This window comes from Mastacembelus armatus, chromosome 7, assembly GCF_900324485.2.
Source record: "Mastacembelus armatus chromosome 7, fMasArm1.2, whole genome shotgun sequence".
NCBI classification, from domain to species: domain Eukaryota; kingdom Metazoa; phylum Chordata; class Actinopteri; order Synbranchiformes; family Mastacembelidae; genus Mastacembelus; species Mastacembelus armatus.
The window spans coordinates 20093908-20120797 of NC_046639.1; the positions used below are offsets into that span (position 1 = coordinate 20093908).

Here is a 26890-nt window from a genome sequence, read left to right on the forward strand (position 1 = left end):
ATTAGGATTTCCCTTATTTTCATTAATACAATTTATGCACCCAAGCATACAAAATAAGATGTAAAAATAACTGAATAAATATGGCTTTCTGTTATATATTGTTTATTAAACAATTTATTCGAAAAAAAAAATCTTGTATTGAAACAAGCATCAAATAAAATATGCAAATGGTGTATTGATAAAGAAAAGCACTAAGATGTTCTTAACCTTATGAATAAATTACAGTGCTGGGCATATTCTCAGATATAACTAAGCAAAATTATCTCAGATATTCTGAATGAATACCAAATTTATCACAGCGAAGGATTTTGGTCCACAAACACATACTAAAACCATCTGGGTCAAAGTAGGAAAGATGAAATAGTTATTTTCATATCTTTTAAATATTGTGCAATTGCGCAAGGCCTGAGGGCCTATGAAAAGAATCAGCTAGCATCATTTGCAAACATTAGACTATCCCTAAAGACTTGTGTCTCATTTCAGTTTATATGCAGATCATGTCAAATATATTGTTTTTTATTTTTAACGAAACAATCAATGCAAAAGGCACGGCAAAGGAGTAACGCTGTAACAAGCAATAATAATGGAAGATATCTATTATATGAGATATAAATAGAAATTTTTAGCATAATAATTTTTCTTGCACTTTACAAAGTCCACAGTATCCACATTTCTTTCATAATGTAAAACACTACATTTTACAGCTTTACTTTCTGAATGGTCAATAACAACACAGTATTATCAGAAATGAACACACATTTCATTGTGAACATCTGTGTTGTAGTTCTACCTTCCTTTGATAGATGCACAATGTGGTGCTGGAGCATAACAGCTAAAGTCATTTACATGTGGCTGCTTTCAGGTGGATAACATTTGTTTTCTAGTAAGAACATGCATCTCTGTAATAAAATAGCACTTGTGTGTGTGTGTGTGTGTGTGTGTGTGTGTGTGTTACAGTTAGGCTTTTACAATACTTCTCTTGCATATTTAAAATTTTATGGAGAAAACCTTCAAAGGTGATTGGATTTTAGGGACTATACAAAAATTATAAGGTAGGAGGGACAAAAAAGGCCCATATATTGAAATTAAGTCTAGACAGTATTAAACATCAGTTCACGGTTTCAGATTTACAGCTTTGTCACAATACAGTGATCCACATTACATGTACATCTGTAGTAAAGCCAAATGAGTACATTAACAGTAAAAATAAATTATGTGAAGCATTTTTTTGTGCAGTGGTTAGCCCTGTCATCTCACAGCAGGAAGGTGCCAGGTTTGAATCCCTTTTGACCCTGGGATCTTTATGTGTGGGGTTTGCATGTTCTCCCCATGTCTATGCAGGGTTTCTCTGAATTCCTCCCACAGTCCAAATACATGCAGGTTAGGTTGATTGGTGACTCTAGAATTGCCTGTATGAATATGAAGACATGAATGTATCTACCCCTGTGGCCAATCCCCTCAGCCCTGGGAGGGACTGGTGATCTGAGAGGGTGGATCCCACCCTGGACCCCCTGGACCCCCACCTCTTTTTTGTGGGTCATTTTAAAAATTAGAACCTCACATCACTGTACACATCATGCACTAATCAATACTGAGTTACAAAACTGCAAAATGGTTTATGGGACAGTTTTTGTGATAAATATGCAGTTCAGCTGATACAGATGCGCTTATAAACCAAACCTACAGATCATGATTAGACAGTAATTACTGTGCTGTGCCACTGACCTAAATACGAGGTAGGATTGTGTTGTCATAATATTGATAACAGTAATAATAAACAGTTCTGTTTATATTGTATTTGTATTTCTATTTCACATCCCTCATTTACTCTACTGTTGATATATTACTTTAAAATGTTGTAATTCAAAATGAGAAAGGCCCAAATGTTAAATAGGGCCGAGCTATAAAAAGATGCAGAATTTTTGCCTTCCCCAATAATTTTTGTACAGTCCCTTGTTACTATACATTGTGTGTGTGTGAATGAGAAACAAAGAAAAAGAGAATGCTAAAGATAAAATATGTTTGTAAAAAGTGGACTCTATTAAGTCTGAATGTAGCAGTACTGTAACAGCAAATCGTGCATGTTAAGTCTCATGGCTGCTGCTGGTACTGGCTCTCCGTGGCTGTGTAAAAGTCCTCTAGGACGCTCTGCAGGTAATCAAAGGTGGGACGGTCCTCAGGCTTGTTCTTCCAGCACTCCAGCATGATTTCATAGAGTTCAGAGGGACAGCTTTCCAAGCGCTGCATTCGGTAGCCCTTCTCCAGGGAACGGATCACTTCTGGGTTGGTCATTCCTGACAACAAGACCACATAAATGGTTAAAAAAGACTGCATAGAAAATAAAAATAAATGAAATAAAATAATACAACTATAAATACATAAATGAGAAAGATATTGTACTGGTTTTATATGACTGGCTGTGGATGGCAGTGTTACGTAATAACTTTGACGGACTGAAATATCTAAACTACCATGAAACTACCATGAAACTTTGTACAGACAGTCATGATACTCAGACAACAAATCTCTTTCACTTTGTTTATCAGGTCCAGGTCCCCCTGGTTTGTCCTGTCCATGCCTTCAGTAATGTAGTTTCACTGTGGGAATCATTTTTTACTTCACATTTTGAAACACATTTCCATGTATAACTTATTTGTGAATAATCAAATTCATGCAAATATATAAAATTTAGAAAAGCCAAGTTGACTTTCAGGATTTAAGTAGTATCCACTGATATGTGCTGTTATATTACTACTACACCTTGTTCATGAAGAGCATTTTAAACCAGGTGCAGGAGAATTAATGGACAAAGTTTCTGTACTGCAAGTGCAACATCCTTGTTGTTTTTAATAGTCCTCTTACCTGGGTATGGTGTGCGGCCATAGCTGATAATCTCAGTCAGCAAGATACCAAAGGACCAGACATCAGACTTGATAGTGAAAGAGCCATAGTTGATGGCCTCAGGGGCTGTCCATTTGATGGGGAATTTGGCCCCTGGTAATTGGAAAAAATTGAAAATTTTAAACTAATGTTGACATTGTTATTGACATTACTTGGCTCCTAATGTCAGTGCCTACAAGCTTCCCGTTGGTCATTCATACAGAAAGTCACTCATATTTTCACTCTCAGCTATTTTTTCTGACACAAACCAATTTCCTATGAACTGGATGAAATGGTGACTTTTCCCATTTCATAAGTTCCTCATTTTCTGAATCCCTCCTGCTGTTGACACCTGGCTGAACAACATGTGACGATGAATGCCATTCGTACCTTCTCTGGCTGTGTACTCATTGTCTTCAATGATACGAGCAAGGCCAAAGTCAGCGATTTTGCACACTAAGGCCTTATTGACCAGAATGTTGGCGGCTCTCAGGTCTCTGTGGATGTAGTTCTTCTCCTCAATGTAGGCCATACCCTCTGCAATCTACAGACATAGGTGAATGGTAAAGTATCAGAAGGTAGTTCTCTGTAGTAAGTGAATTTGTAAAAAAGTAGCAGAATCAAACAACCAAAGCAACCAAATGTGTTTTTCTTCTAGTCAATATTGTCTTTGTCTATTTCTCTGAGCCACCATGTTAATGAAATAGACATTAGCAACATAGACATGTATCATCAACAAAAAAAACAAGGAGTTTAGGAATTAAACAAATACCAAAGGACAAACTGACTAAGATAAATGGCACAGGACCGGCAGGAATTGTTGGTGGGGTGGAGTGAATAGCCAGCGCCCTTCAATAACACAACTGAGGTGTGTCCCCTGAGCAAGGTACCGGACCCCCAGGGGACTGTGTGTTCACGGTGTGTGTTCACTGCTGTGTGTGTGCACTTTGGGATGGGTTAAATACAGAGCACAAAGTGTGAGTATGGGTCATTATACTTGGCAACACAAGTCACTTTCACTGAATTGCAGACACTGATATAAAGCTTGAAAGTCAAACAACCAGAGGATCTGGTCTTGCAGGTTGTAATGTGTGGAATGGTAAAATGAGTTTCACCTGGGCAGAGAAGTCAATGAGCTTAGGGAGTGGGACACGGTTTCCCTCATCACTCTTTAGGAAATCTAGTAAGCTACCTGTAAACACACAGACACACACACATCAACAAACACAGGTAAAGCTCAGAGCAACAGTCACATCCTTGTTATAAACAGACACATGCTCACTATAAACAAAATATCGGTGATGTCCTGCAGATATCCTTTAAAAACATGTCTCGACAAAGGTTGATCCAGTATGCTTGACTGGTGATATTAGAAGATCTCTAAATGAGTCCGGGCCATGTACAGAATATACAATATGAAAAAAACTAAAATCAAGCAATTTAACAGCACAGGCAGATGAACTCAAGTGCTCTTTTCACTGGCAAGTTCAAAACTGTGTTCATTTGATTTGTTTTTCTAAATTAGGTGTTAACACTAGCAACACACACACTGTACCTTTCTCCATGTACTCAGTGATGATATAGATGGGCTCCTCCTTAGTGACCACAGCATTGAGTCGCACCAGTTTGTCGTGCTGAAGAGTCTTCATCAGATTGGCCTCTGCCAAGAAGGCTTCGACTGACATGCTGCCAGGCTTCATGGTTTTCACTGCTACCTTGGTGTGCTTATTGTATGTAGCTTTAAACAAAAGAATAAACACAATTAGAAAACAAACTTAGATTTCTGTCTCCGTCAAATCTCCATCTTATCAGAAATCGAAAATGATTCTGGTCTCTCTCACCCATCCAGACTTCTCCAAACTGGCCGGCACCGAGCCTCTTGTCCAGTTTGAGCGATGATCTTGGGATTTCCCAGGCATCTTTCTCCCATGGCTTCTCAGGTTTGGGACTGATGCATGGGTTGGTCAGGGATTGGCAGAGGCCATCTCCCTGCTCTAGAATAAGAAGAAAAAAAAATCCTGATGTTACGACATCATAGTAGTTTGTTTTTTTTTTATCCAGTGTTTTTACACAGTGTATATTGGAATTATGTTGTTATTTGTGAGTAAATATATTTCCATATATTAATTCAAAATAAATTGGGCAAAAATAAAAATGCTATGACCATTCAAAGAGCAACACAATTTACCAATTTAGTCATGACCTGAAAATGTGTCATAGAGTAATTTCACTCAAACGCAACTTAACTTACTCTTATCTGAGACCATTAACTGTGATAAACTTAACTAATGACTAGTCCCTAATGACTTGGTATTTTTCATTTGCTCCATCCACACTTGTCATAATGGAGGCAGAGTACTAAAACACACAGTGGGAACTCACTCTTGTAATGGCTGACCAGGTCCTGCAGTGTGTTGAAGGTGATGCGGGGAGAGATGTAGAATCCTCCATTGTCCAGCGTTCGGATCTTATAATGCTTAACTGTGTCCCCAGCATGAGGATCATAGTCCCTGACAGATAGAGAGTAGCTGCCTGTGGTAAAAGAGAACAGAAGTGGCCAGTGACCATTTGCCCCATGAGGGCACTGGTATTGCACCTAAATCTATAAATAATAACCTACAAGAGATAGAGGATCAAAATTACTGCCCTGAGTTTTAGTCTTGAACATGGGTCAAACACAGGAAACGCTATTTATATACATTTTCAATGATGCAATGTTGGTTTTCTTTTAAAATGTTGATTGGTGACTCTGATTTAACTTTAAGGACTCATTTATTAATCTTTAGAAATCTCCTTCCAGTGCCACAGAAGAGATTATACAACTGATTTGTGTCTAAATTGGTGGAGCAACATTTTAATCTACCCATTATATCCTTTTGAAGAATTCAGCCCAAATGAATCCTAAGAATTCATGAACAAAAATAGATATTTTAACCACTTGGGGGCAGCAGAGGGGATGACATCTCCTTTTGGCTCTGGTTTAGTCTCATACAGCTCCTGATAGAAACAACTCCAACTCTTCAGCTTCAATCCCCCACTACGATCATCCCCCACTATGATCACTATGATTGTAATAAATCATTTGATTTATTACAATTCGTTTGCTGAAAAAAACCTATAGTACTCATTGCAACAAAGACACCTGCTGCAATTTCAGTTATATAAAATGTGCAAATTATAAGACATAAATTAATTTGTGCTAGTATTGTCATACTTTTTGTTACAGCAATGACTCCTGAGCTTGGAATGTCAAACCTGACAGGATTTTTCAAACTCCCACAGTAAAAGAATAGGACTCTATTTGTGGATGAGCTTTACTCACCCCTGGTGGTCTCACTGTCTCGGATCATGAAGGATCCCATTTTATTCCCAGGGGCCAACAGCTGCCTCTCAGCATCTTTCCTGCTCACGCCCTTAAAGAACCACCTCAAAAACAGGAAGCTGATCAGTTAGTACAGAAACGTCTCAACGGCTCTTTTTATACAAGATTTCATTTTCCATTTATATTCTGTGCTTTGTTCCCATGTTCATTAGCACTGTGGGTAAAAAAAAGCCTTCTAAATTAAATACTTATACCTAGTTACAAGTAGTCTACTTGTAGTAATATTATGTAGCTCATGTAATGTGATTTCATTTGACAGCCTCTCTAGATCAAGATGCATAAATCATTTCATATTCACTTTTTGTCATTGAAATATAATGTGTGTTTTAAATGTGAGGACACTCACTCCTCTGCTTCCAGGGTATCTTTGGCTACATAATTACTGGGGATATACCCTTCTTGACCTGTACTGATCAGCATGGCTCTCCACCACTCGCCCGATCTACAGAGAAAGCGAAGAAAACATGCACAAGTGTGAATATTTCTCAGCATGCTAGAAGTGATAACCACATGTTTTACAGAAGCACAGTGAACCTTTTTTTTTTTTTTTTTGTCTAAAAGGTACAGCAACAAAGATAGTCTACTCACTCCTCTAAGATCTTCAGCTTATCTCCCTTCTTGAAGCCAAGGTCTCCTTCATGAATGGCTTCATAGTCAAACAGTGCCATGACAATATTCTCTCCTATAGCAAGAGAAGCAAGAGAAGTCCTGAAACAATGTAAAATGTCACATGTCCAGTTTTGATGTTTTGTGAAGGTAACTCTATCAAAAGGGTGAAACGTTGAGAAATAATGACCTGAGGAAACATCTCTGTGCTTGCAAAAAATATTCAAAAATGATGACACTGAAACTAGTCCTGCTTTTCTTGGCTCATCAATTGTTTTTTATTTGAATGAACTGCTACGTCACACTGTGCACATGCCATTGAGAGCGAGGTTTGTATGCATGTTGTTGTTTTTAGTGGGCACAAGTCTAAACTGTGTCTGTATTTGTAACTAACATTAGATTATGTTACTTAGACTTTGTAACCGAGGCCCTAAATGCTTGATGATAATAGCAGCAGAGCTGGTCTGTGAACTGAAGGTCTGTGTGATGAAGGAGTGAGACGGGCTATAACTCCAGACCCACACTGACTTTCCTCTTTCACTCTCATATGTTGCCTTGAGCTTCAGACAGCGATTGTCTGCTTCTAACTAGACAACTATTTAAAATCCTGGTCTTACTGATGTACTCTGTGGTGTTGAAAGTGCAACGTGGGAGGTGAGAAATACAACTGCAATTCACTGACAATAGTGGTTCATTATTAGCTGACAGGTACTAATGGCTGAATGACTGAATGGCTGAGGAGTGAATGGGGGTACAGTAATATGTCAAACATTGTCACTCACCATCCGAAGTGTTTGCATTGGAAGGCATTTTGCCCTGTAGAGAGAAGATCAAAGATACATGGGCTCATAAGTCATGTGTTTATTTCTGATCTGTTATTTTGATTAAAGCTGCATTGATACTTTTAGTTATAGGTAGAATGTGGAAAACCATATAAACACAACACTCAGATATTTGCTCTGGTCTCAACCCGCTCCTGCTGAATGTTCAACTAGCTGGTTGCTAAGTTGGCCTATCTGCTGTTTGGTGCTGAAGAGGCAATGCACCATGGATGTTTGGAGCTTTTTCCAGTCTGCTGCCGGAAATGAGCTCTTACAATCAAAGCTGCACACTGACTCACGGCTGTTGGCTCATGATTGTAAGCAATTCCTGTCACATTACACATATATAACCTGATCTATTGTGTGTATAAAATATTGAACAATGCATCTTTAAACAATCTTACGTGGATCTGATTTAATATTTGTTATGAGCCCTGTGCAATGGTGAAAACTTTAAAGAGACTGACAACACAATCCTGAATTCTACTCTGTCCATGTAGTGTGAAATATGCAGGATTGTTATGTACAACATTTAAATGAATGAAATTTTTATTTCAACAAATAATGCCTTATATTTTTCTGATTTTATACAGTATATTCAACACTTAGATTCATCTAGAAAAACTGTAATGAAGGGAGGAATGAAGGACTTTGTTATATCATCTTTATTCAGAATGTTGCTGTCTATTTTTGCTTTAGGTTTGGGTTTTTGTGGTGTGTTTCCCACTGTCAGCTCACAGTGCCATATCAATACAAAGGTATAATCAGCGTGCTATGCAGACAGATAGCCACACTGGGGATTATACATTATCGTACATGTGAGTTGTTTGGTGTTGGCCTTTGCTCTGAGCTCTGTTTCTGTCACTTCCGCTTTCTTCACTGGTGAAAGCACACAGGAAACAATAGCCAGAGGAACCACACTTAGCATGCACTGCTACTTTTCTCATACCACAGATCACAGTCTGGTCAGTATTCAAATGCTTAACAAGTCACAGAAATATGTTCATAAGGAAATGTTATTTGTGTTACAAGCCAGTTAAACAATTTGTTGTTTTCTGATTTATACTGTAGCTCACCCAGCTGCATTTGACACGTTTAATCTTTCTCCGTCTTTATTTCAAGTCAGGGCATTTCTGCAATAGCGTGCGTCCATTTTTATTTGTAAAAGTTCATTGCTTTTTGGCCACATACAGTAACACGGTGAAAGACGCCTTACTCACGTGTTGTACCTAGTCAGTTTTTCAATATCATATTATTTAAGCATTAAATGAAATGTCTACTATACTGCAGTGGAGGAAGTATGTAATTCCACTACATTAACTACATGAATTAGTCACTTATGAAATCCAAATTTCCACAGAGAAAATAACCTCCCAAAGCAAAAATACTTGAATCTGTCACAACATTACTGCTTACAGCTTTGCTTGAGTTTCCTGCGGTGGGGTCTTTGACATAGTGGGCAGTCTGTGCACGGTTCTGCAGCTCGTCGTTACCCATCCCTTTGCTGAGAGGCTCCTGCTCCTTCTTTGAGCCCACACAGCCCATGATGCCTTCTGCAAGAAGACAGCAAGAAACAACGAGGCATAAGGGCTATGGCGACCAGCATGAACATGACCTAAAGCCATCAAGCAACTTCATTAATAAGACAAGACTGCAGATAATAGAGGATCACACTGAGTAACTACTGAAAATAGACTACATATGTAGTATAATAAGAGATTTTGATTTAAAGAATAGCATTTATGAAATAGATTCCTGTAAATTATTTACAATCTGTTGGTAACACAAAAACTTCCTGTGTTCATAGCACACTTTCCAAACCCACAGGTTCAAGGTTGTCAACAAATGATGAATAGACGCTTAATCTGCTAACCATTAAAATATTAAATGACCTTTGAATGTTACAAAACACACTGTGCTTTAATACATTACCAGGAGTGAATATAAAACTAGGCCTTTCCTTGTATCAGCAATACTGTTTAATTAATCCCATCTTTACACAGAGAATATGAGGTGTTCAAAACTTCTAGTCATCTGTGCATCTGTTTGCGAGCTGACACATGGAACTCTGTGGCACAGAGATGAGATAACCCTAACCCAAACCCAGTTTTAGGTGACAGAAACTGTAAATGCACGTTAGAATATCTGTTACATTTGACAGAGAATGGTGTGCAAATGGTACAACCACTGCGACAAGGGGAAGATCGAGAAGAAAAATATGCCTGAGGCAGCTCACAGAGTGATCAGGACTATGTGGTTCTTGAGTTGCTGCATGTTTCTGCAGTCTTTTTTTTTTATTATTGATGCTGGTTTAGACTTAATGTTTTTAAAAAATTCAACAGCCCAGTAGCTGAAAAAGTATTTCAGTTCTTATGTAGCAACAGCACTATTAAGATCTTCCAGGAACAAACCCTGCAAGGTCTTTTTTAACTATTGCAGCCAATAAATATTCGAACACAAGGCCCCTTTGTCCATCTTTAACACCAGTGTTTTCTCTTTGTATCATAGTGTATTTGCATACGTGGCTCCACAAGGTCAGAAGTGAGAGTTTTTGTGTTACCTACTTCTCTTCGGCTCAGAGGAGGAAACTATTGCACACAAAGTAAGCAATAAATAGGAGAGCTCTGTTACAACTATGGTTTCAGAGGTTACATGACACTGTGAAATAACCAAACCTACATCTGATAGGTAATAGATATCAATTTTGAGTCAGATGTGACAGCAACAACAGCACTGACCTTAATTCTTTTAGTGAGTTAAGTCATTGCCATAATCATTGGTGTATTGCCCTGGAGCCAGTCAGTCAACACCGGAAAAAAGTTTCATTTGAATATTTAGAGAAAGGACATTCTGGTGCTCTTGAGGTCAGAATTTGTTGTGTTAATGTGTTTGCTTCCTTTTCCTCTCTGTTCCAAACATTCTTCCTCTTTAAATCAATGAAAGCTTTTATTCTATTTAAATCTATACTCCCCTTACAAGTCACAGACAGACACAGCTCCATGACATATTTACACTGATGCAAAATAGAGATCAGCATGAGACTGCTGATAGCACGTTACTTCAGGCCAGCAGTCTCATCATTACTTTCATAGAACCTAAGTAAAGATCAGAATCTATTCAAGTGGCAGCAGGACAAAAAACATATCTTATCAAACTTCCATTGTCGCAAATCTAGTGGGACCAATCCAGTTAAAAAGGTGGATGTGGATGAAAGCTTCATAATGCTGCACAGTGGGATGCTGGTAGCAGCAGTAATGAAGATGCTGAGATAATTTATCACAAAATACAGCTTGTTTTCAGACAGGTATCTTAGCATAATAAGGATAATCTGGGGGAAACAGCTGACCTGGGTCTGTTCAAACATTAAAAATATTCCAGCATTCCAAAAACTCACTGATCAACATTTCTCCTTTTTACAACACTCAGCAAATCATCGCTCCCAGAAATAAATAAATTTAGAACTCATTTTTTACTGAGGCAACCCCCATAAATCACAACACGAGTGAATGAAAAGCCAGCGTGTAATACAAAAAATCTGGTTTCATTAACTACCAAGTGTTCTGCATATCAAAAGTACATAAGTAGTTTTCCATAAAAAGACGGACGCCATGGTAAAGAATGTTTTATGCCAGTCTCAGCTTTTTCTCAGTCATCAGGGATATGAAAGATAAATCTATGAGAAATTGCTTATGTTCTGACCACTCTGACAGTTTCAGTTCTTTGCTTGTGTTTCTCTTCTCTCATGTTTGTTCTCATCTTCTTGTCATGGCAGTGTCCAAACCACATATCTCTAAAAATAGACCTGTCACGCTACACAATTCATGCGTGTTAAATAACATAAATTATGTTCAACTATTTTCAACATATTGACTCTGGCTCCATACAATCTGTCACTGAAATCGTGTGTGTTAATTTCTCAAGTATTTTAAATGATTTCAAAAGAAATATCCCATCACATGGTGGAAATCCCAAGTCTACATCATCACCAACTCAGTTGTTCAATAGCAATAAAGTGTAAAGCTCTGAAATCCTCACTGTGGGACAGAATTGGTTTTTTGTGAAATCAGATGTGTGACCTGGGAGGTCACACAAGATTTGGTCAAAGAACCTAAATGTGAATTTCTGACTCTTAAAAGAACAGTTCTGAATGTTAGGGAATACCCTTATTTGGTTTCTTGTACAGAGTTAAATGACTGGATTAATAAGAAATGTCATGCGCATAATCATGAATGGTTATAGGACAATGGGCCCCCTTCTCTGTAGGAATAAGACTCATCTTATAGCATCTATTTTTTTTTTCAATTTTGTGCCATTTAATCGTCATTTGATTTGACTTTCCAATGAAATGTTAACCATCCCTACATCATTGTACAGTATAGTCGAAGGGCCACCTGACCCACTGGGCCCCTGGCCTCGTTCGGTAATCCATCCCTGCTGGTACTACTGGTGCGGTTTGCTCATCTTAGTTAAGTTTATCTATTTCAAATTAGATAAAGTACAGATGAAGCAGCAAACGTCCTGTGGGTTGAGCAAGAGTTTGCTTCAACCTTTTTACGTGAAAGAGGAAGCATGGGCTATTTAATATGTCAAAACTTTAAATGAAGCATTGTACTTCTGTACAGCGCTGCTAATGTTTGACCAGATCTAACACTCAGTCACAGTAGAAAAAATTTAAAAAGAGCAGCATTAAGTCTCAGCCTTGGTCTCTATTCCTGATCAAACTGATAGACCAGACATAAATAAGTAATAGGTTTAGTAATTTTATTAAGATGGATGGTGGAGAAGACAAAACAGAAGGAAGCATGATTCCGAACTGTAGTGTAGTGATCACAACCTCAAACGGACCGACCATAACATAACAATGTGCAGCTCAAGAACAAAAATGTATAAAAAATTATCACGGTTGAAGAATTTATCCTAAATGTGCAAAAACAATAAAAAATAATCAAAATAAAAAGTTGAGGTCCCATCTATCGTTGTGTAATCTGTTACCATCTTATAAAGGCCCATTTCAGAAGGATCAAAATTTATCATAACATGCAAATGAGTGACTGGGAACACCAGGCAGTGTATTCAGGTACATTCAGCACAAGGTTTCAGTATGTGGATAACAAATGGACATTTATGTTTGGTTGACACAACACAACAAGAAGGCTCAAACTCTTCAAACAGGCATTTCAGCATTACAAACTGGCATGTCACACCTTTATCCTAGTTATAATAAATCCATAACTCACATATTGCAGGTCAACAGACCTGTATCTGGGCAATATGTCCATGCAGTGAGCAGGTACCAGGCTGTGCAGCTGAATGCCACATGTGACCTGTTTTTTTTTTCCAGCTTCCCATATTCTGCACATACAACATGTCACAGCCAAAAGCAGCATTCAACAGACAGAAGGCACAAATAATTCATGAGTGATCCGCTGTAAGGGATGTTTTTTTGTTCAGATATTCATTTTGTAGGTTGTGAAAAGCCTGCCAAGCTGTCTGTGTATCTGTTTGGGACTGCTTCAGGCCATAACAACATCACCTGCCAGCATGGCATGCAACTAACAGGACACCAGACAGATATAAAGTAAGGAACAAATTTGTTTCACAGCCTCAGGGTTTTTTGTTCAACTTTTTTATAAGTTACTTAACAAACCAGAAGCCTCTGGACTACACGGTGCATCAATCTCAGCGTAGTCTTACTACTTAACCATATAAAACTAAATTTGATGTCTTTTTTTTTTTTACCATGAAAGTAAATTATGACACATACAAATATATGTTTCTTAAGAATACATACATCTAATTATAACTACAGATATTCTCTGCAAATTTACATTGTTTTCTACTAATGTAGGTTTTATGACTCAATGGCAGTAATGCAGCTGTGACTAGTGCTGCAACAATTTTCAGTGATTAACAGTTTTTTGTTACTCAATAGAAAACAAATCAGCAGCTATTTTTATAACCTATTACTCATTTCTTATTAAACAAAAACGTCAAAACAGTTCTTGGTCCAGAACCTAAAAATATGGGGATTTCTGCTTTTCTCTGTTTTATATCATTGTAAAGTTTGGATTGTTTACATTTGACTCCAGGGCCTCAAGAAGTTTAAGCATCAGCTTGTTTACTCACATTTTATTGACTGAAAGAAGAAAAAAAATTCAGCGGAGGAACTGATGAAATGAAAATAGTCATGCTGGTTAAGCTGTAGGCTTCATTAACCTAAAGGAGGATCTGATACAAGGCTTTACATTTATACATATTAAAGCGCTGGTAAGTCGGTTTATTATTCTGACCATCTTTTACAGTAAAAGGGATTTTAACCTCAAAATTCAAATTCTGCTGCTCTGTGAATGCAAGAAACACTCCAGCAATCAACCATGGAAGTTGTGTAATTTGAATATTTAGGGTTGCAGAAACCCTTTCCTGTTCTCTTTACAGCATTTAGTGAGAAGCAGGCCAAAGCGGTTGTTGAAGTCCGACTTTTACAAAAGCTGCCAGTATAATGTGACATGGGCATTTCTGCAATGCACACACTAATATTGTCTGCAAAAAGGTGTTTAAGTATATAATATGGGAAACGGTCCAGGCTGTTAACCTTACTGGAAGAACAAAGAACAGAACAGAAACTATAGCCTTCTCAAGAGAAACTAGTTCCTGGGTTATGTGGTTGGGCAGTCTAAAAATACAAACTGCACCCTCACCCCCAACACACACAAACACAGAGCTGAACACAGATGTAACATTAAATTATAACATCTCTTGAAAGAGCCCAAAGCATGTGACTACTGACAAACAATCTCACTGTCGACTGTTTTCACTCTTGCTCGGGTCCCCATGTCATTTGGTTTGTCTAGGCGGTGGTTGTTTCAGCTCAGACCCCTTAGAGTTCCTCTTTCCTGAACATCCTTGTTGTAAAACTACTGTACTTGCATTTAGTTGTTGAATATCAACGTAGAACTTTCTTATTCTTTTCTAAATTGGTCTAAGACATGAATTATTACATTAATTATTACCAATCACCGTTCTTCTTGCATCTTTCAGGCTCCTTCCTTTCCACACATGCAAACAGATGAAGAGGGCACTTACCGCGTCACCCACTCACTTCGACTCTTGGTTTATGACGGTTGTAAATGAGCTTTTAGATTGAGATGACAGAAGACCCAGTATTCCTCATTTCTTTTTTCTTTCCATGCCTTCGCAGCGCCTTCTTGCTTTGGGTGAGGATGAAGATGTGAACGAGCGTCAGAGCGCAGCGCACTGGACTCACAGGAGGAAGTTTGAGCTGTGCGAGTCTGATCGAGCGGATGAAAAGGGGAACAAGCTCACACCAGTCACAATCTTAGTTTCACCGGCTGACGCAGCCGCTGTCGTTTTTTTTTTTTTTTTAAATCAGCTGTTTTCTTTGTTTCATTTTCATTAAAAGGAAAGTTTTCTGTGCCAAAATTACAACTAAGCGTTAAAAAAAAGTGGGTTTTACGCATACTGCTTATCTATTTAGCGATGACAGGTGACCTCTACAGGTGTGAATGTGAACCAATGTTTGTCTGTCTCTATGCGTTAGCCCCGCCTCTCACCCGGTGAATGGATGGATGGTGTATTAAAGTGCATGCTTTAAAAATGAGTGGGACAGTTCTCCCCTAATCTCAAACAGATAAACCATGATATGTAGTGGTGAAGACTCCTTTATGTCCCTGCTGGTATCATGATAGAGGGAAGGATTGATACATTGATGGGGACAGAGATGTGTTGGACAGATTTGCATAGTGTGCAGGACAGCTCTAACATTTATTCAAATGGTTTGACAGCTCAGCGCGTCCTCTGGGTGGAGGCAGCAGAGGGGGAAGGTGTGGGCAGTTCAGCCCCAGGCCACAACAGCAGCTCGGCAATAACGCAGCAGAGAAAGCTCCAAGCTCTTCAACTCTAATCCTTAATCATCAGCCAGGATTAGAGACCAAGTTCCCTCTGAAACCTGGGCTGTGTTGATAGAGAAAGGGAGGGAGGGGCAGACAGATGAGGATGTTATAATGAGATGAGAAAAGAGAGAAAGGTAGAATAGTGAAGGATAACACAAGATAAAAATCCCAGCATGGGGGATAAAGAGAAAGACCGTGTTTAACAGCTGTTACCAGCTGCAGATGACCTGACGTTGCCTGGTGTGTGTGTTTTCAGTCATTATGCGAACTTTTGGGTGGAAAATAAAGCAGGTCGAGCTCAAGTCAATTATTACACTGAGAATTACAGCATCGAAACAGCTGAGATACAAATATACTGACAGGTGTGTTTTTTCTGTTCTTTCTTCATTTCCTGGATATTGTGCCTATTTTAAATTTTAAGCGTTACACACTTCCCAGTTGATCTGGCAATAATTCCTCTTTGCATGAAGTATTTTTAGAGTGTAAGCTAAGCAAAGAATGTTACCCCATATACAAACTAAATGGTTGGTTTGAAAAGATACAAGTTTTTATTTAAGCTTTCAGGTTTGTGTGGAGAGTGGAACATGATGGAGGATGTGGGTAGCTGGTAGCAGGGCTGTGCGCTCACAAGAGGCCAATTCATCATTTCTTTCGCTTTTTCATGCTGGTCAAATACAACAAAGAAATAATTAAAGTGAACTCTAATGAATTTAAAATGTTCACTTTGATTTTCAGAGCGCTTTTAAATATAGCTTCCATTAGTTGATGATTTTGGTTTCCATTAACTCTCATTTAGTTCGGAACAAATAATTTAATGTACATTAGTAAAGATTTGACTAATTTGACTTAACTCGATGAAGATCCACTGTGCAGTTTGTTTGCTGCAGTTTTTTTGAGCAGTATATTAACTTTTAGTCTATATAGGTACAAAGTGTTGTAGTTTGCATTAATATGACAATACTAATAATGTGATGAATGAGATGAAGCAGAAGCCGCAGGAGCAACGTTCATGAACAGGCGTTTATTTCAGCCTCAGAAGTTATGCATTCATAAAACAGTTTCTAAGTGTGTGGTATACAATTCTATAAAAATACACCTGTACACCGAACATTACATTTACAGTCTCACAGTGATCTACTAATTAACAGATGTAAATGGCAGGGACATGCCATACATTTTAATTAACAGATGTAAATGGCAGGGACATGCCATTTTGTCCACTGACCATTGACCAAGTACTGTACTTAATGGACTCTAATGGCATGAGAGAGACATGACAGAGACAGTACAGATCGATATAACAGCATTAGGAATGCAGACGATGCAGTGATCATTAAAGCGAATAAAAGTGCACACTTTTGAAAACGAAGGAACAATAAGCCTTATATTTTACATAAATATAATGTTATTCTGCCTGTACAGCGCTGTGTCACAACAAGTGTAGGTCATTTAACTGCCTCCATCACTTGGTTTTTATCTCCTCTCTCCATCTGTCTTCACATGAACTGTCACAGCTGTAAGTGGAAACTTAATACTTGCAAAATATGTGCAGTCTGAAAATGAAAAAGAGGAAGAGAAACGTGTTTTCTCTTCTGTTTTTTCTTTGTGGTCACTCAAGACAGACTGAGGTGAGATGGTGGGGTCTATGGTAAAAATAGGCGGGTGTTGATGGCAATGCCAGGAAAGTGAAATATCTATAAATGTTACATCAAACAGGAATAGTGTGTCAGAGGAAGACTAGTTTTAGGTATTGACAGGATAACATCTTAACTCTGGTTTGCTTTAATTAGCTCTAAGACAAGTAAAAACTCCTTACATTTTTATTTCTTGGGATAGTTACTTTTAATGTGAATCACCAATGTCTACTTAAAACTCAGAAGTTAGTTATGAAGCCTTTATTTCATAAGTTTCTACAAAAAAAAACTGTTGTTGCACTTGTCTTCAGTTGGCCATTTTCAGGGTGGAGAGTATTGTAAAATGTGTGACTTTTCAAACTGCATGTGGCTTGGTGCTATACCAAACAGCTGAATGTGGCTAACAGAATGATAAAATACGTTTCCAAGCACAAAACATCCACCATTAAGCCTCAGCCAAGGTCGAGGCTTTGGCTGATTAATGGCATTTGGAAATGCTTTATTCAAACCAAAGAGTCTAATGTCAGAGAGTTTTATTTAAATTCTTATTTTGGACTGAGGAAATATATATGGAAACTTGCATTATTAACCAACCAAAAGAATCAACAGAATTTGATGTTTACATAACATAAAGCAACCTGTCCCTCCGCAGGTTACGCAATGAGAGCCAATGGATGAATGGGGGAGAAAAATGTAATACTGGAATGTCCCAGTAAGCATGTTCTGATTTCTTTAGCTGTAGCTAGAAATTTAACAGTTTTTGAAAACACAATAACTACTAAATTATGACAACAATAATGAAGCAGCACGGTACATTGTTTTGTGGTTTAAAAATGCTTTGAAGGATTTGCATCTAGTAGCAAATAAAGGAAGTACCGCTAAGTCATGGAAAAACTGTCTGAAAGTACTCATTGCCTCACTGACTTTTTAAGTTTTTTTTTTTTTTACAATTGTAATCTATTTTCCCATCCTTCATCTTTTATCTTCATTCACTAGAGGAACTGGTGCTATGCTTACAGAATAATTGTATACTTAACATGCTCTACACAAAACTGTCAATTAGCAGTGGATCAAATTCATATTTGTGATGAACCCACAGAGAATTGTCATCAACTCTGATGTCCCCTTCTGCTTTGTGGTGACTTTTAGCGTTCTCTAAGTCACATTTTGACTTTACAACCCACAGCTTCTCTGTTTTGGTTCTCTGCTCTAAAAACCACTGTCCAGTACCTGCCCAGCACCAAACAGCAGATGATCAAAGTTACTGACAGTGAACACAGTGTGGCATTTAGAAGTTAAGTTTGGAAACAAAAAGGAGAATGAATATTAAGCTATACATTTATATGGTGGCCAGAAATACACAAACCCTGCGTCTTACTGTAAATATTCCACCATTTTCTATAGTTGTTCAACTTTATAAAGTGATGATATGTCAGTGTTTTTTCTCTCTTCTGTTTTTCAGCTTGTTGCACTGTCCCCAAGAGGACAAAAAAGGCAGAGTCTGTCAACCCTGTGACATGATCCTCTTTAGCTGGGGTTCTTTTCATCAGTTCTTACAAAGATCTTGATTTTCTTTTCATGCTGGATGTCTGTGAGGAAAAAAAGCAAATTCCTCCAAACAGGTCCTCCAGGTGGGGAAGCAACAGTGCCCACAAAATGGGATTTTTATGAGGGTTAGTTTTGTACATATACAAAAATATGTAATGGGGAGAATGAAGTAGGTGGGTAGAGGGACAGTAATTGAGAGTTCTACAAAGAGGAATTTCTAAGAACTGGTCCACAGACACGAGTTGGTTAAACGTACATCCAAATGACTTATATAGAACTAATGCTGTTTGTTGCCTTGGTCTTGGTTCAAAGCTATGCTAACAGGCTACTGGTGGTATTTATCAAGTAAGATAGAAGTATCCACAGTATCTTCTCATCACAATGCAAAACTCACATATCCCATTAAGTTGACATCTACTGAATATTATATGGCTCAATACAACTGGAAGAGAAATTAATGTGGACCACTGCGGTAAAAACAAGTCTATCAACAAAGCTTTGGAAATGTGATTTGATTTGAAGACCATACCCAAGAGGGAGAGGAAAAAAGAAAGAGAGGTCTAAAGTCACTTAAGGACTTGAAATGTGAACTGATGCTTACTGAGTGTCTGAGTCTCGGTCGGGCTCTGTCTCATCAGACGCCCTCTTCCTCTTGCAGCTCTGAGTGCTTTCTTGTCTTGACATACTCTCCTTCTCCTGCTCATCCGAGCTGCTTCTCAGCTCAACTGCTGGCGATGATGCCTGTGATGGAGCAGAGGGAAGACCAAGGGTTTTACATTATAAAGAATCTTATATTCCAAGTGAAAATAAACTAGAACTCAGCTTTGTTACCTCACCTTGCCATTTGATGATAATGAGTCTTGCTTTTGCCGAGCAGAATTCAGAGTTTCCAACACCACTACTGTTACAAAAACACTGTATTATTCAGCTGTACATAGTAAACACATGGAGCCACAAACATATGAATCGGAGTCTTTTACCTGGACGTAATGATATAGTGAGGACAGGAACCTTCTTGTCATTGCTTTGGCTTGTCATTCCATTCAGTTCCTCTTTCTCCTCCTGCTCTTTAATCACCTGCTGAAAACATCATATCATAATTCCTGTCTGTCCCATCTTTAGCCTAAATGCCATGTACTGCCTTGACAAAAGGCCTAAAATTACCTTGTGGTTAAGATCACTGATAGGTTCTTCCTCTTTGACTGGTGGTGGAGAGGAGCATGAGGATGGGGCGACAGGTGACGGTGATGATACTGGTACATGTGCAGAAGGATTTGCCTTCACATCTCTCTCAGGACTCTTTTGTGCTCTCTCTCCCTCTTGTAAGGCCAAAGCTGAATCACTTGGTGCTTGGTCTGATTTGGACTTTCCTCGATCTGATAGGTCCAGAGGCCCTTCGTATGTTTCTCTAAGCCCTTCCGAGATCTTCTCACTCTTGGATGACAGGATTTCTTTTTTTTCCTGGGGCTTAGGTTGACTCTCCACATGCTCATGCACATTCCTCACCCTGAACACCACAGTTGGTTCTTTAACAATGGGATGAGGGGTGCTTTGATTGTGCCAAGGAGATCCAAAAACCTGCCTACTAGGGCTAGTGTGTTGGTTAGTTGGGATTATGCTTGGAAACTGTGATGGGGTTTTTTTGGAAGAGGACTGCACTAGCAGGCCGGTGCTCGCGGCAGCTGCACTAACCCAGTCACAGGACTCAGATAAAGGCCATGGGACAGCAACAGGGCTGCTCTTGATTGGTTGAGGACGACAGGGGACAGGAGCATGGAGCACATGTCTACTGTGGTTCACTTCTCCACCAGCTGCCGAAGAAACATTCTTAAGGAGGAGAGGGTGAGGAGGGACAGAGGTTCGCTGGTCCAGTGCTTCAACACTTCGAAGTCTTTAAGTTTTGAAAAATGGAGGCCACACAGGGAGGCAGAAGTTACAGTGTGCAGGATATTAAACCGCAGTGTTAGGCAATATTGCATTTCTTAGCAACAGTAAGGTGATAACTTTTTTGTACTGACTAATGTAAGGGAATATATAATATGAGTCAAATGAGAAGACTGCCCTCGATCTTTTAGATCAGCATGAAGCCTCAACCCATCCCTGTGTCTTACCTCCTGTCTCTTATGCTGTGTTCTGTCTTCCAGGATGGTGATACGAGAGATGACAGCAAAAGAGGCTTGAAAGACTCCTGTGAGAGGGAAACCGACCATGTGTGTTGCTATTATTAAATAAACTACAGTAATAGTTCTATTCAAAGCTAGATAAGATTGATACCACATCTCATCTGTGAATCTACAGCCAGGAGACATTAGCTTCATTTAAGACAAAGACTGGAAACAAGGGAAACAGGTATCTGTCCGAAAGAACTCCAATCAACTTTAAACCTAAAGATTAAGACAAACAACAATATAAAGTGATATAAAGTGTTAGCGTTGTTGGTAGGCAGCTGCATTCTTACTTTTGCACAGAGCCATTCATCCTGTTTTCCCCAGGGTTCACTATTAATGCTAAGCTAACCATCTACTGAACCACAGGGCAGATATGAGCATGGTGTTGCTCTTCTTATCTAACTCCTGAATATGAATCTTTCTTTGCCATGCACATGCACCAGAGCAAATGTTAAATAATGCATGTAAATATTTGTGTACATGAAAGTCTTTAACTTACAAATTGGCTTTTGTTCATCGCTCTCACATATCTGGGTTCAGTTTCTGTTTGATAAAAAGCAGAAAACATGAGCCTCTTTAGCAGCAAGACCATAACAACCAGCAAACAAACTCTTCTTCATCCTCACCTTCAGCTCTTTGGTCAGCCTCAGCTTTCACTGCAACATCGCCATCTGATGGCTGGTGGCTGGCCCTGCTGGTTGCAGTGTTGTTTAGGCCCACAGATACAGAGGAGGGTGAAAGGTCAGGGGAGCTGTTTGCTTTGATCTCTGTGGTAATGCTGCTGTTGGAGGACTGGTCGCTGTGACCTCTGCTACACACACACACACACACACACACACACATGTTTTAGATAGGCCACAATCAGCGTCAACATGTGGGCATGTGCATGCAGACTTGCAGTGTATATTTTAATATGCAAAAATGGTATTAATGCTAAAAATTTGCTACAGAAACAACAAAAACACTGATCACATCTGCTGCATTGACTATTTCTAATACTTATCTTAATACCAAAAATGAGAAAATGTTCTTTAAAATTTCTTCGTGACAGAAGATGGAAGTTCACTCATCTGCAAATGTTAAAATCAAACAACATATACTCACTCGAGTGCTGCTTTCAGGTTCCTGATCTCATCTCTAAGTCTCTTATTTTCCTTTTTGAGGTTGTTCATCTCGCCTGCTACAAAACAGACCACAAAACATTCTCAGAAACAAACAGAACAAAATGGACAAACATGAACAGGGAGTTGTAAAAAATCTGTGGGAAGCAAACACTGACTGATAGGAGGGAATAAAGAGATCAAGAACGAATTTAAAAGTAAACTTTTGAGCTGGGAAGCAGGACTGATAAGCAATATGAAAAACGTGTACAACTGATGGATGTTTGGATCTCTGATTACGAAGACACACATAACAGAATAGAGTACCCATTATAGAGATGTGCTGGAGAGTCTGTATCTGTGAAGCTTCGAATTCTTTCTGTCTCTTCTTGGCCACCTCCTGAGTTACTGTACATCTGTCACACAGCCCCGCCCTCAGCCTACACAGGCAGCAGGGAAATATGCAACAACAGAAACACAACTAACACAACCCAAATTGTTTGTGATGTCCACTGAAAAGCACTTTGAACTGCATTAATTGTATGAAATGTGCTATGTGTAGAAAGGATGACTTGATCAGATGTTGAAGTTAAAAACACATTTACCAAACCACTAAGGAAGGACTGTTGAAGCTTTGAAAAAGAAATATCACTTTTCCTCTTACTTACACACAACACACCATAACTGAGTTCAGTCAGGGGTTTTACTGCTACAGGCTTTTCTGGTTCAGAATGGTGGCTAATGGTATCTGATTGTGTTTCACAACTTTGGCTCTATTAGACTGTTTATTTGGCATTTACCAACTTCCTTTAATTGTCTCATGCGGCCATAGTGATTCTTCCTCTCTCTCTCTCTCTCTCGCACACACACACACACACACACACACACACGCACACATGCACACACACACACACACACACACACACACACACACACACACACTTATATTGTTTATAATACTAAACAAAAGCCTAATGTGTAACATCAGTACCTGTTTTCCAGTGTCTTTATGTTCTCTGTGAGTAATCTCTGCTGTTCTTTCATTTGCTGGTTTCTGGTGAACAGTTCCTCCATTCGCTTTGTGTCACTGTTTACACACACACACACACACACACACAAAACAAGAATAAGTTGAGTTAGTCTTGAAACCAAAGTATGTCAGTCTTTGGCTAAAATGAGATACAGAATAACGCAACATCCCTGAAAGTTCCTTGTCTACAGAACAGATGGTGCAGCTGCAGAATCGGACACAAATGAGTTTTAATACATCATCAAGTTTGAAACATTGAAACATCCCCTTAGTCCTATTTAGTCACATGGGTCTGCTGGAGCCTATCCCAGCTCTCTTTGGGTGAAAGACAGGGGCACACCCTGGACAGGTCACCAGTCCACCACAGGGCCACATAGAGACACACAACCACACGCACTCACCAATCAACCTGACATACATGTTTTTGGACTGTGGGAGGAAACCAGAGTACTTGGAGAGAACCCATGCAAGCACAGGGAGAACATTCAAACTCCACACAGAAAGTCCCCTGCTGGGTTTCAAACCAGGAGCGTTCTTGCTGTGAGGCAACATTGCTAACAACCAAGGCACTGTGCTGCCCGAGTTTCAAGCAGTTATTACACAGAGTTGCTCTGTTTCTGTTCCATCTACATTGTTTCTGACACTTTGACTATGGGGTTTCCTTTCTGGTAAGGCCCTATTCATTCACAGTACAGTCCATATGGTTCAGGAGTTACAGCTGTTATAATTTGGGAAATTTTAGGATTTTGGATTCTGGAGTCTGGATTTGGATTCTGGATTTTGACAGACAGGTATGACATGAAGTATATTATTAATGAGAAGACCCATTTTTTGCACATGTGCCCATAGATCACCCTTGTTAATAAATGAATGAAACAGATATTAAGCCAGATTAAATGGAGCAGTGCTTTGTTTTGTGCCTGTTGTTTTATCCCACTACTTCTAAAAAGACACGCACGCAAAGATTTTATGACTCAGTATTAGACTGAATGACTTGTTACAACATGTGCATCATTACAAGCTAAAGATGGCGTGAACAAACACAGGGCCAGGTGCAGGACCAGCACGCCTGCCTGGTCCTCACAGGCTTCAGGAATGGCTGCCACAGTGTATTGCTATATTTAAATGGCTTGTCAATGTCGTTTAACATAGACATCTCTGCAAGGTGAGAATCCACTCACCAGCCCTTCTTGTTGGACAGCTCCTGGACTTTGACCTGCCACCCTATAAGTCAAGAACACAACACACCTGGTCAGGAGGACATGTGCTGGAAAACATACATGTAGGTTATATTCTCCTTATACTGCGGCAGTATTACATCTTTTCTTTATATGTGTATCTTCCAGTAGCTGCTGTTGTAGTAGTTTCCACTTACCCTCCACCTCTCGGTCATGTACCTCTCGCAGTTTAAGGAGTAAGTCATTAAAGCACTCCATTGCTGCGTTCACCTTGACTTTGAATATAACTGTAAAGTAAAAGAGAGAAACACAGAAAAACAGAAAATGTTTTTCCATCATTTCATTTCCTTTCAGATGTGTTAGACTTGACCGGACTTGATGTGACAACCCTTTCCACACCCTAAATCAGACACTTTTGCTAAATAATACAACTTCAAACTAATGGAGTCAAAACATAGTAAATCAGGTATTAGGTGCTATAGCCTGAGGACTCTTATGCATCTGAGAACATACAGTACAGCACAGCAGTACTTTGCTGCTTCACTTTCATAAGCCTGTTACTCAAATGTAGGAGCAAATTTCGTTGTTATATTAGGGATGATTAAAACCAGCTAAACTGGTCCTGCCAGGTGTGGGACTTTAGTCTGCAGTTTCAAGTATGTGAAACACAGCTTTTACACTATGCACATATGTGTATTTGTATTTCTATATGTGCACTGCATGGTGTCAGTTTACAACAGTGTATCAGATATTGCAAATCAATCCAATCAGTTTAGTGTTAATTAACAGTGTCAGTGCAAACAGGTGACTCTACTTCCCTGCAAACTCATGTGTTTAAAGTGTGTCATTATTGCTGTCTGTGTCACTATCACTATACACTGTCACTATACACACATGGTCAGTTACAAGCACAAATAGATGCATTTAATGCAGTTTTGCATTTTGATCAGTGTGGATTAGACACTCTCAACATGTCAGGATATGTTTGGAAAGTGGCTGTTCAGATCACCTCAGCAGAGCAAGAAAGGACCTGTCTGCCTTTATGTGCCCGCTCTGCTATCTCTAGATCATTATTCTCTCTCTCTCTCTCTCTCTCTCTCACTCACACACACACATACACACACACACACACACACACACACTCTATCACTCCTGACATTACTGTATCACACTTCTCCCGGTATTGACAGAAGCATTATCACATTATGTTTGCACATAATCTGGTAATCCTGGATGCCACCTAAAAGGAGATACTGATAATAAACTGCCAGCATATCTCACTCCTGAAGTTTAATGTAAGCATTTCTCAAACACCTCTGGGGGGGTTTGGTTGTTTGACTGAAACCACATTTAAGTGTATGGGTCCCGGTGTTATTTGCTAATGTCACACAATATTAACTGATTCTGTTCCGAGTAAATGGCTCAGTCAGGGCCTAAAAATACAGTTGGAAGCTACTGTCAGAGTTACTTTGCTTCCAAAATTCCCCCGAATTGTTTTTGTCAGTTTTTCTAACTAACAATGTGACTGGAATAATCGTCAGTGGAGAGTTATCACATATTTAATGTGACAACCACGGGAAAAATGCTTATTGAGAAAATATAGCTTTTGTGGAAATATGATAAATGGGGAGTAACTGGATGATCTACTGATCTAGAAGTTTTAATAGTAAAACCTTCCATCTCTTACACATTAGCTACACCCTACACACACACAAACACGCACAAGGTTGTGTGGCTTTTGTCAGTTGTTCTATTGTGTATTGTGTTAGAGGTTTCAGGTTTTTATATACACTATATATATGTTTATATATAGTGCATGTGTATTCTTAATGTATGTTTAAATACAGGTTATAACCCTGAAACTCCTATGCGCGCGCACACACGCACACACGCACACACACACACACACACACACACACACACACACACACACACACACACACACACACACACACACACACACACACACACATGGGAAGGCCATGTTTGTTTCCTGTATGACTGCTCAGTCCTTGCCCTCATTGCACGTACCTGCACCTATGCTACCCACCTGCTTGACAATCTATTCTGGCCCTCAGGCAGCAACTCAGAGCTTAATCAATGAAAACTCACCTCATACAGCCTCTGTCTGCTCCAGTTGTTCGGTGCTGGACACTGCGTTTGTTGCTCAGGCTTCAGAGATGGACTGAGTGATACGGAGGCAGAAGGACAGAAAGCGCAATAATAAAGAGAAAGAGGAGAATGAGGTGAGGGAGAACGCCCCACACCCTCCCCTCTCTCATCTCTCCACCCCAGAAAACCGGTCGGAGCGGTCGTACCCTTGAGGAACACAAACACTAAAGCCTGGGCAAGTTCTCCCTTGATATTCCTGTTCTGCTGAAATCCCACATAACCTGCTAAACCGGCCCCATAATGCCCTGCAGGGATAGAGGGACAAAATGCTTGGGAAACAGAAATGCAGAAGTTTTCAAAGGTACATAAGAGTAAGCAGTATCATTTTAACCTGATTAAATTTAATTCACATGAATAACAACTCTGAACTGAAATAATAAGGCCTAAATAATGATGCTCTGGTGGAGTGTGCTAATAATTATAGTGTATAATCATATCTTTAATACTGTCTTTGTACAAAC

The 26890-nt window shown here is 39.2% G+C and overlaps 2 protein-coding genes across 8 annotated transcripts; both read right to left on the minus strand.

Annotated features, from left to right (window-relative positions):
- Positions 1-96: 96 nt before the first annotated feature.
- Positions 97-14999, minus strand: hck (HCK proto-oncogene, Src family tyrosine kinase). Its single transcript, XM_026333336.2, has 13 exons — positions 14773-14999; positions 9106-9242; positions 7651-7684; positions 6851-6944; positions 6609-6704; positions 6203-6306; positions 5263-5412; positions 4722-4874; positions 4436-4618; positions 3996-4072; positions 3271-3424; positions 2863-2994; positions 97-2294 (listed from the first exon to the last, which is right to left on the minus strand). Exons 2-13 carry the CDS (start codon positions 9232-9234, stop codon positions 2092-2094), a joined length of 1509 nt encoding a protein of 502 aa, XP_026189121.1. The 5' UTR covers positions 9235-9242; positions 14773-14999; the 3' UTR covers positions 97-2091.
- A 260-nt stretch (positions 15000-15259) lies between these two features.
- On the minus strand, positions 15260-26482 carry rbbp8l (retinoblastoma binding protein 8-like). 7 transcript variants are annotated; one of them, XM_026333332.2, is made up of 14 exons: positions 26370-26482; positions 24455-24544; positions 24261-24303; positions 23041-23136; positions 22377-22489; positions 22054-22129; positions 21576-21757; positions 21449-21492; positions 20893-20969; positions 19946-20672; positions 19762-19861; positions 19618-19682; positions 19383-19522; positions 15260-15660 (listed from the first exon to the last, which is right to left on the minus strand). In XM_026333332.2, exons 2-14 carry the CDS (start codon positions 24513-24515, stop codon positions 15621-15623), a joined length of 1764 nt encoding a protein of 587 aa, XP_026189117.1. In that variant the 5' UTR covers positions 24516-24544; positions 26370-26482; the 3' UTR covers positions 15260-15620. The 7 variants fall into 7 exon arrangements, with proteins under 7 accessions (XP_026189117.1, XP_026189118.1, XP_026189115.1 ...); XM_026333333.2 differs by having other exon boundaries at positions 19618-19679; positions 19762-19858; positions 21576-21760; XM_026333330.2 differs by having other exon boundaries at positions 19762-19858; positions 21576-21760.
- Between the last annotated feature and the right edge of the window lie 408 nt (positions 26483-26890).

Excerpts from the sequence above, each read along its gene's own strand:
- hck (XM_026333336.2), bottom strand. The coding sequence starts at position 9,234 with ATGGGCTGTGTGGGCTCAAAGAAGGAGCAGGAGCCTCTCAGCAAAGGG. Across the intron at positions 7,685-9,105 it reads CAGGAAACTCAAGCAAAGCT|GGCAAAATGCCTTCCAATGC; the intron begins GTAAGCAGTAAT and ends TTCTCTCTACAG. Across the intron at positions 6,945-7,650 it reads CAATGCAAACACTTCGGATG|GAGAGAATATTGTCATGGCA; the intron begins GTGAGTGACAAT and ends CTCTTGCTATAG.
- rbbp8l (XM_026333329.2), bottom strand. The coding sequence starts at position 24,515 with ATGGAGTGCTTTAATGACTTACTCCTTAAACTGCGAGAGGTACATGAC. Across the intron at positions 20,673-20,892 it reads CACAGCATAAGAGACAGGAG|ACTTCGAAGTGTTGAAGCAC; the intron begins GTAAGACACAGG and ends CAAAACTTAAAG. Across the intron at positions 19,683-19,761 it reads CACTATATCATTACGTCCAG|TAGTGGTGTTGGAAACTCTG; the intron begins GTAAAAGACTCC and ends TTTTTGTAACAG.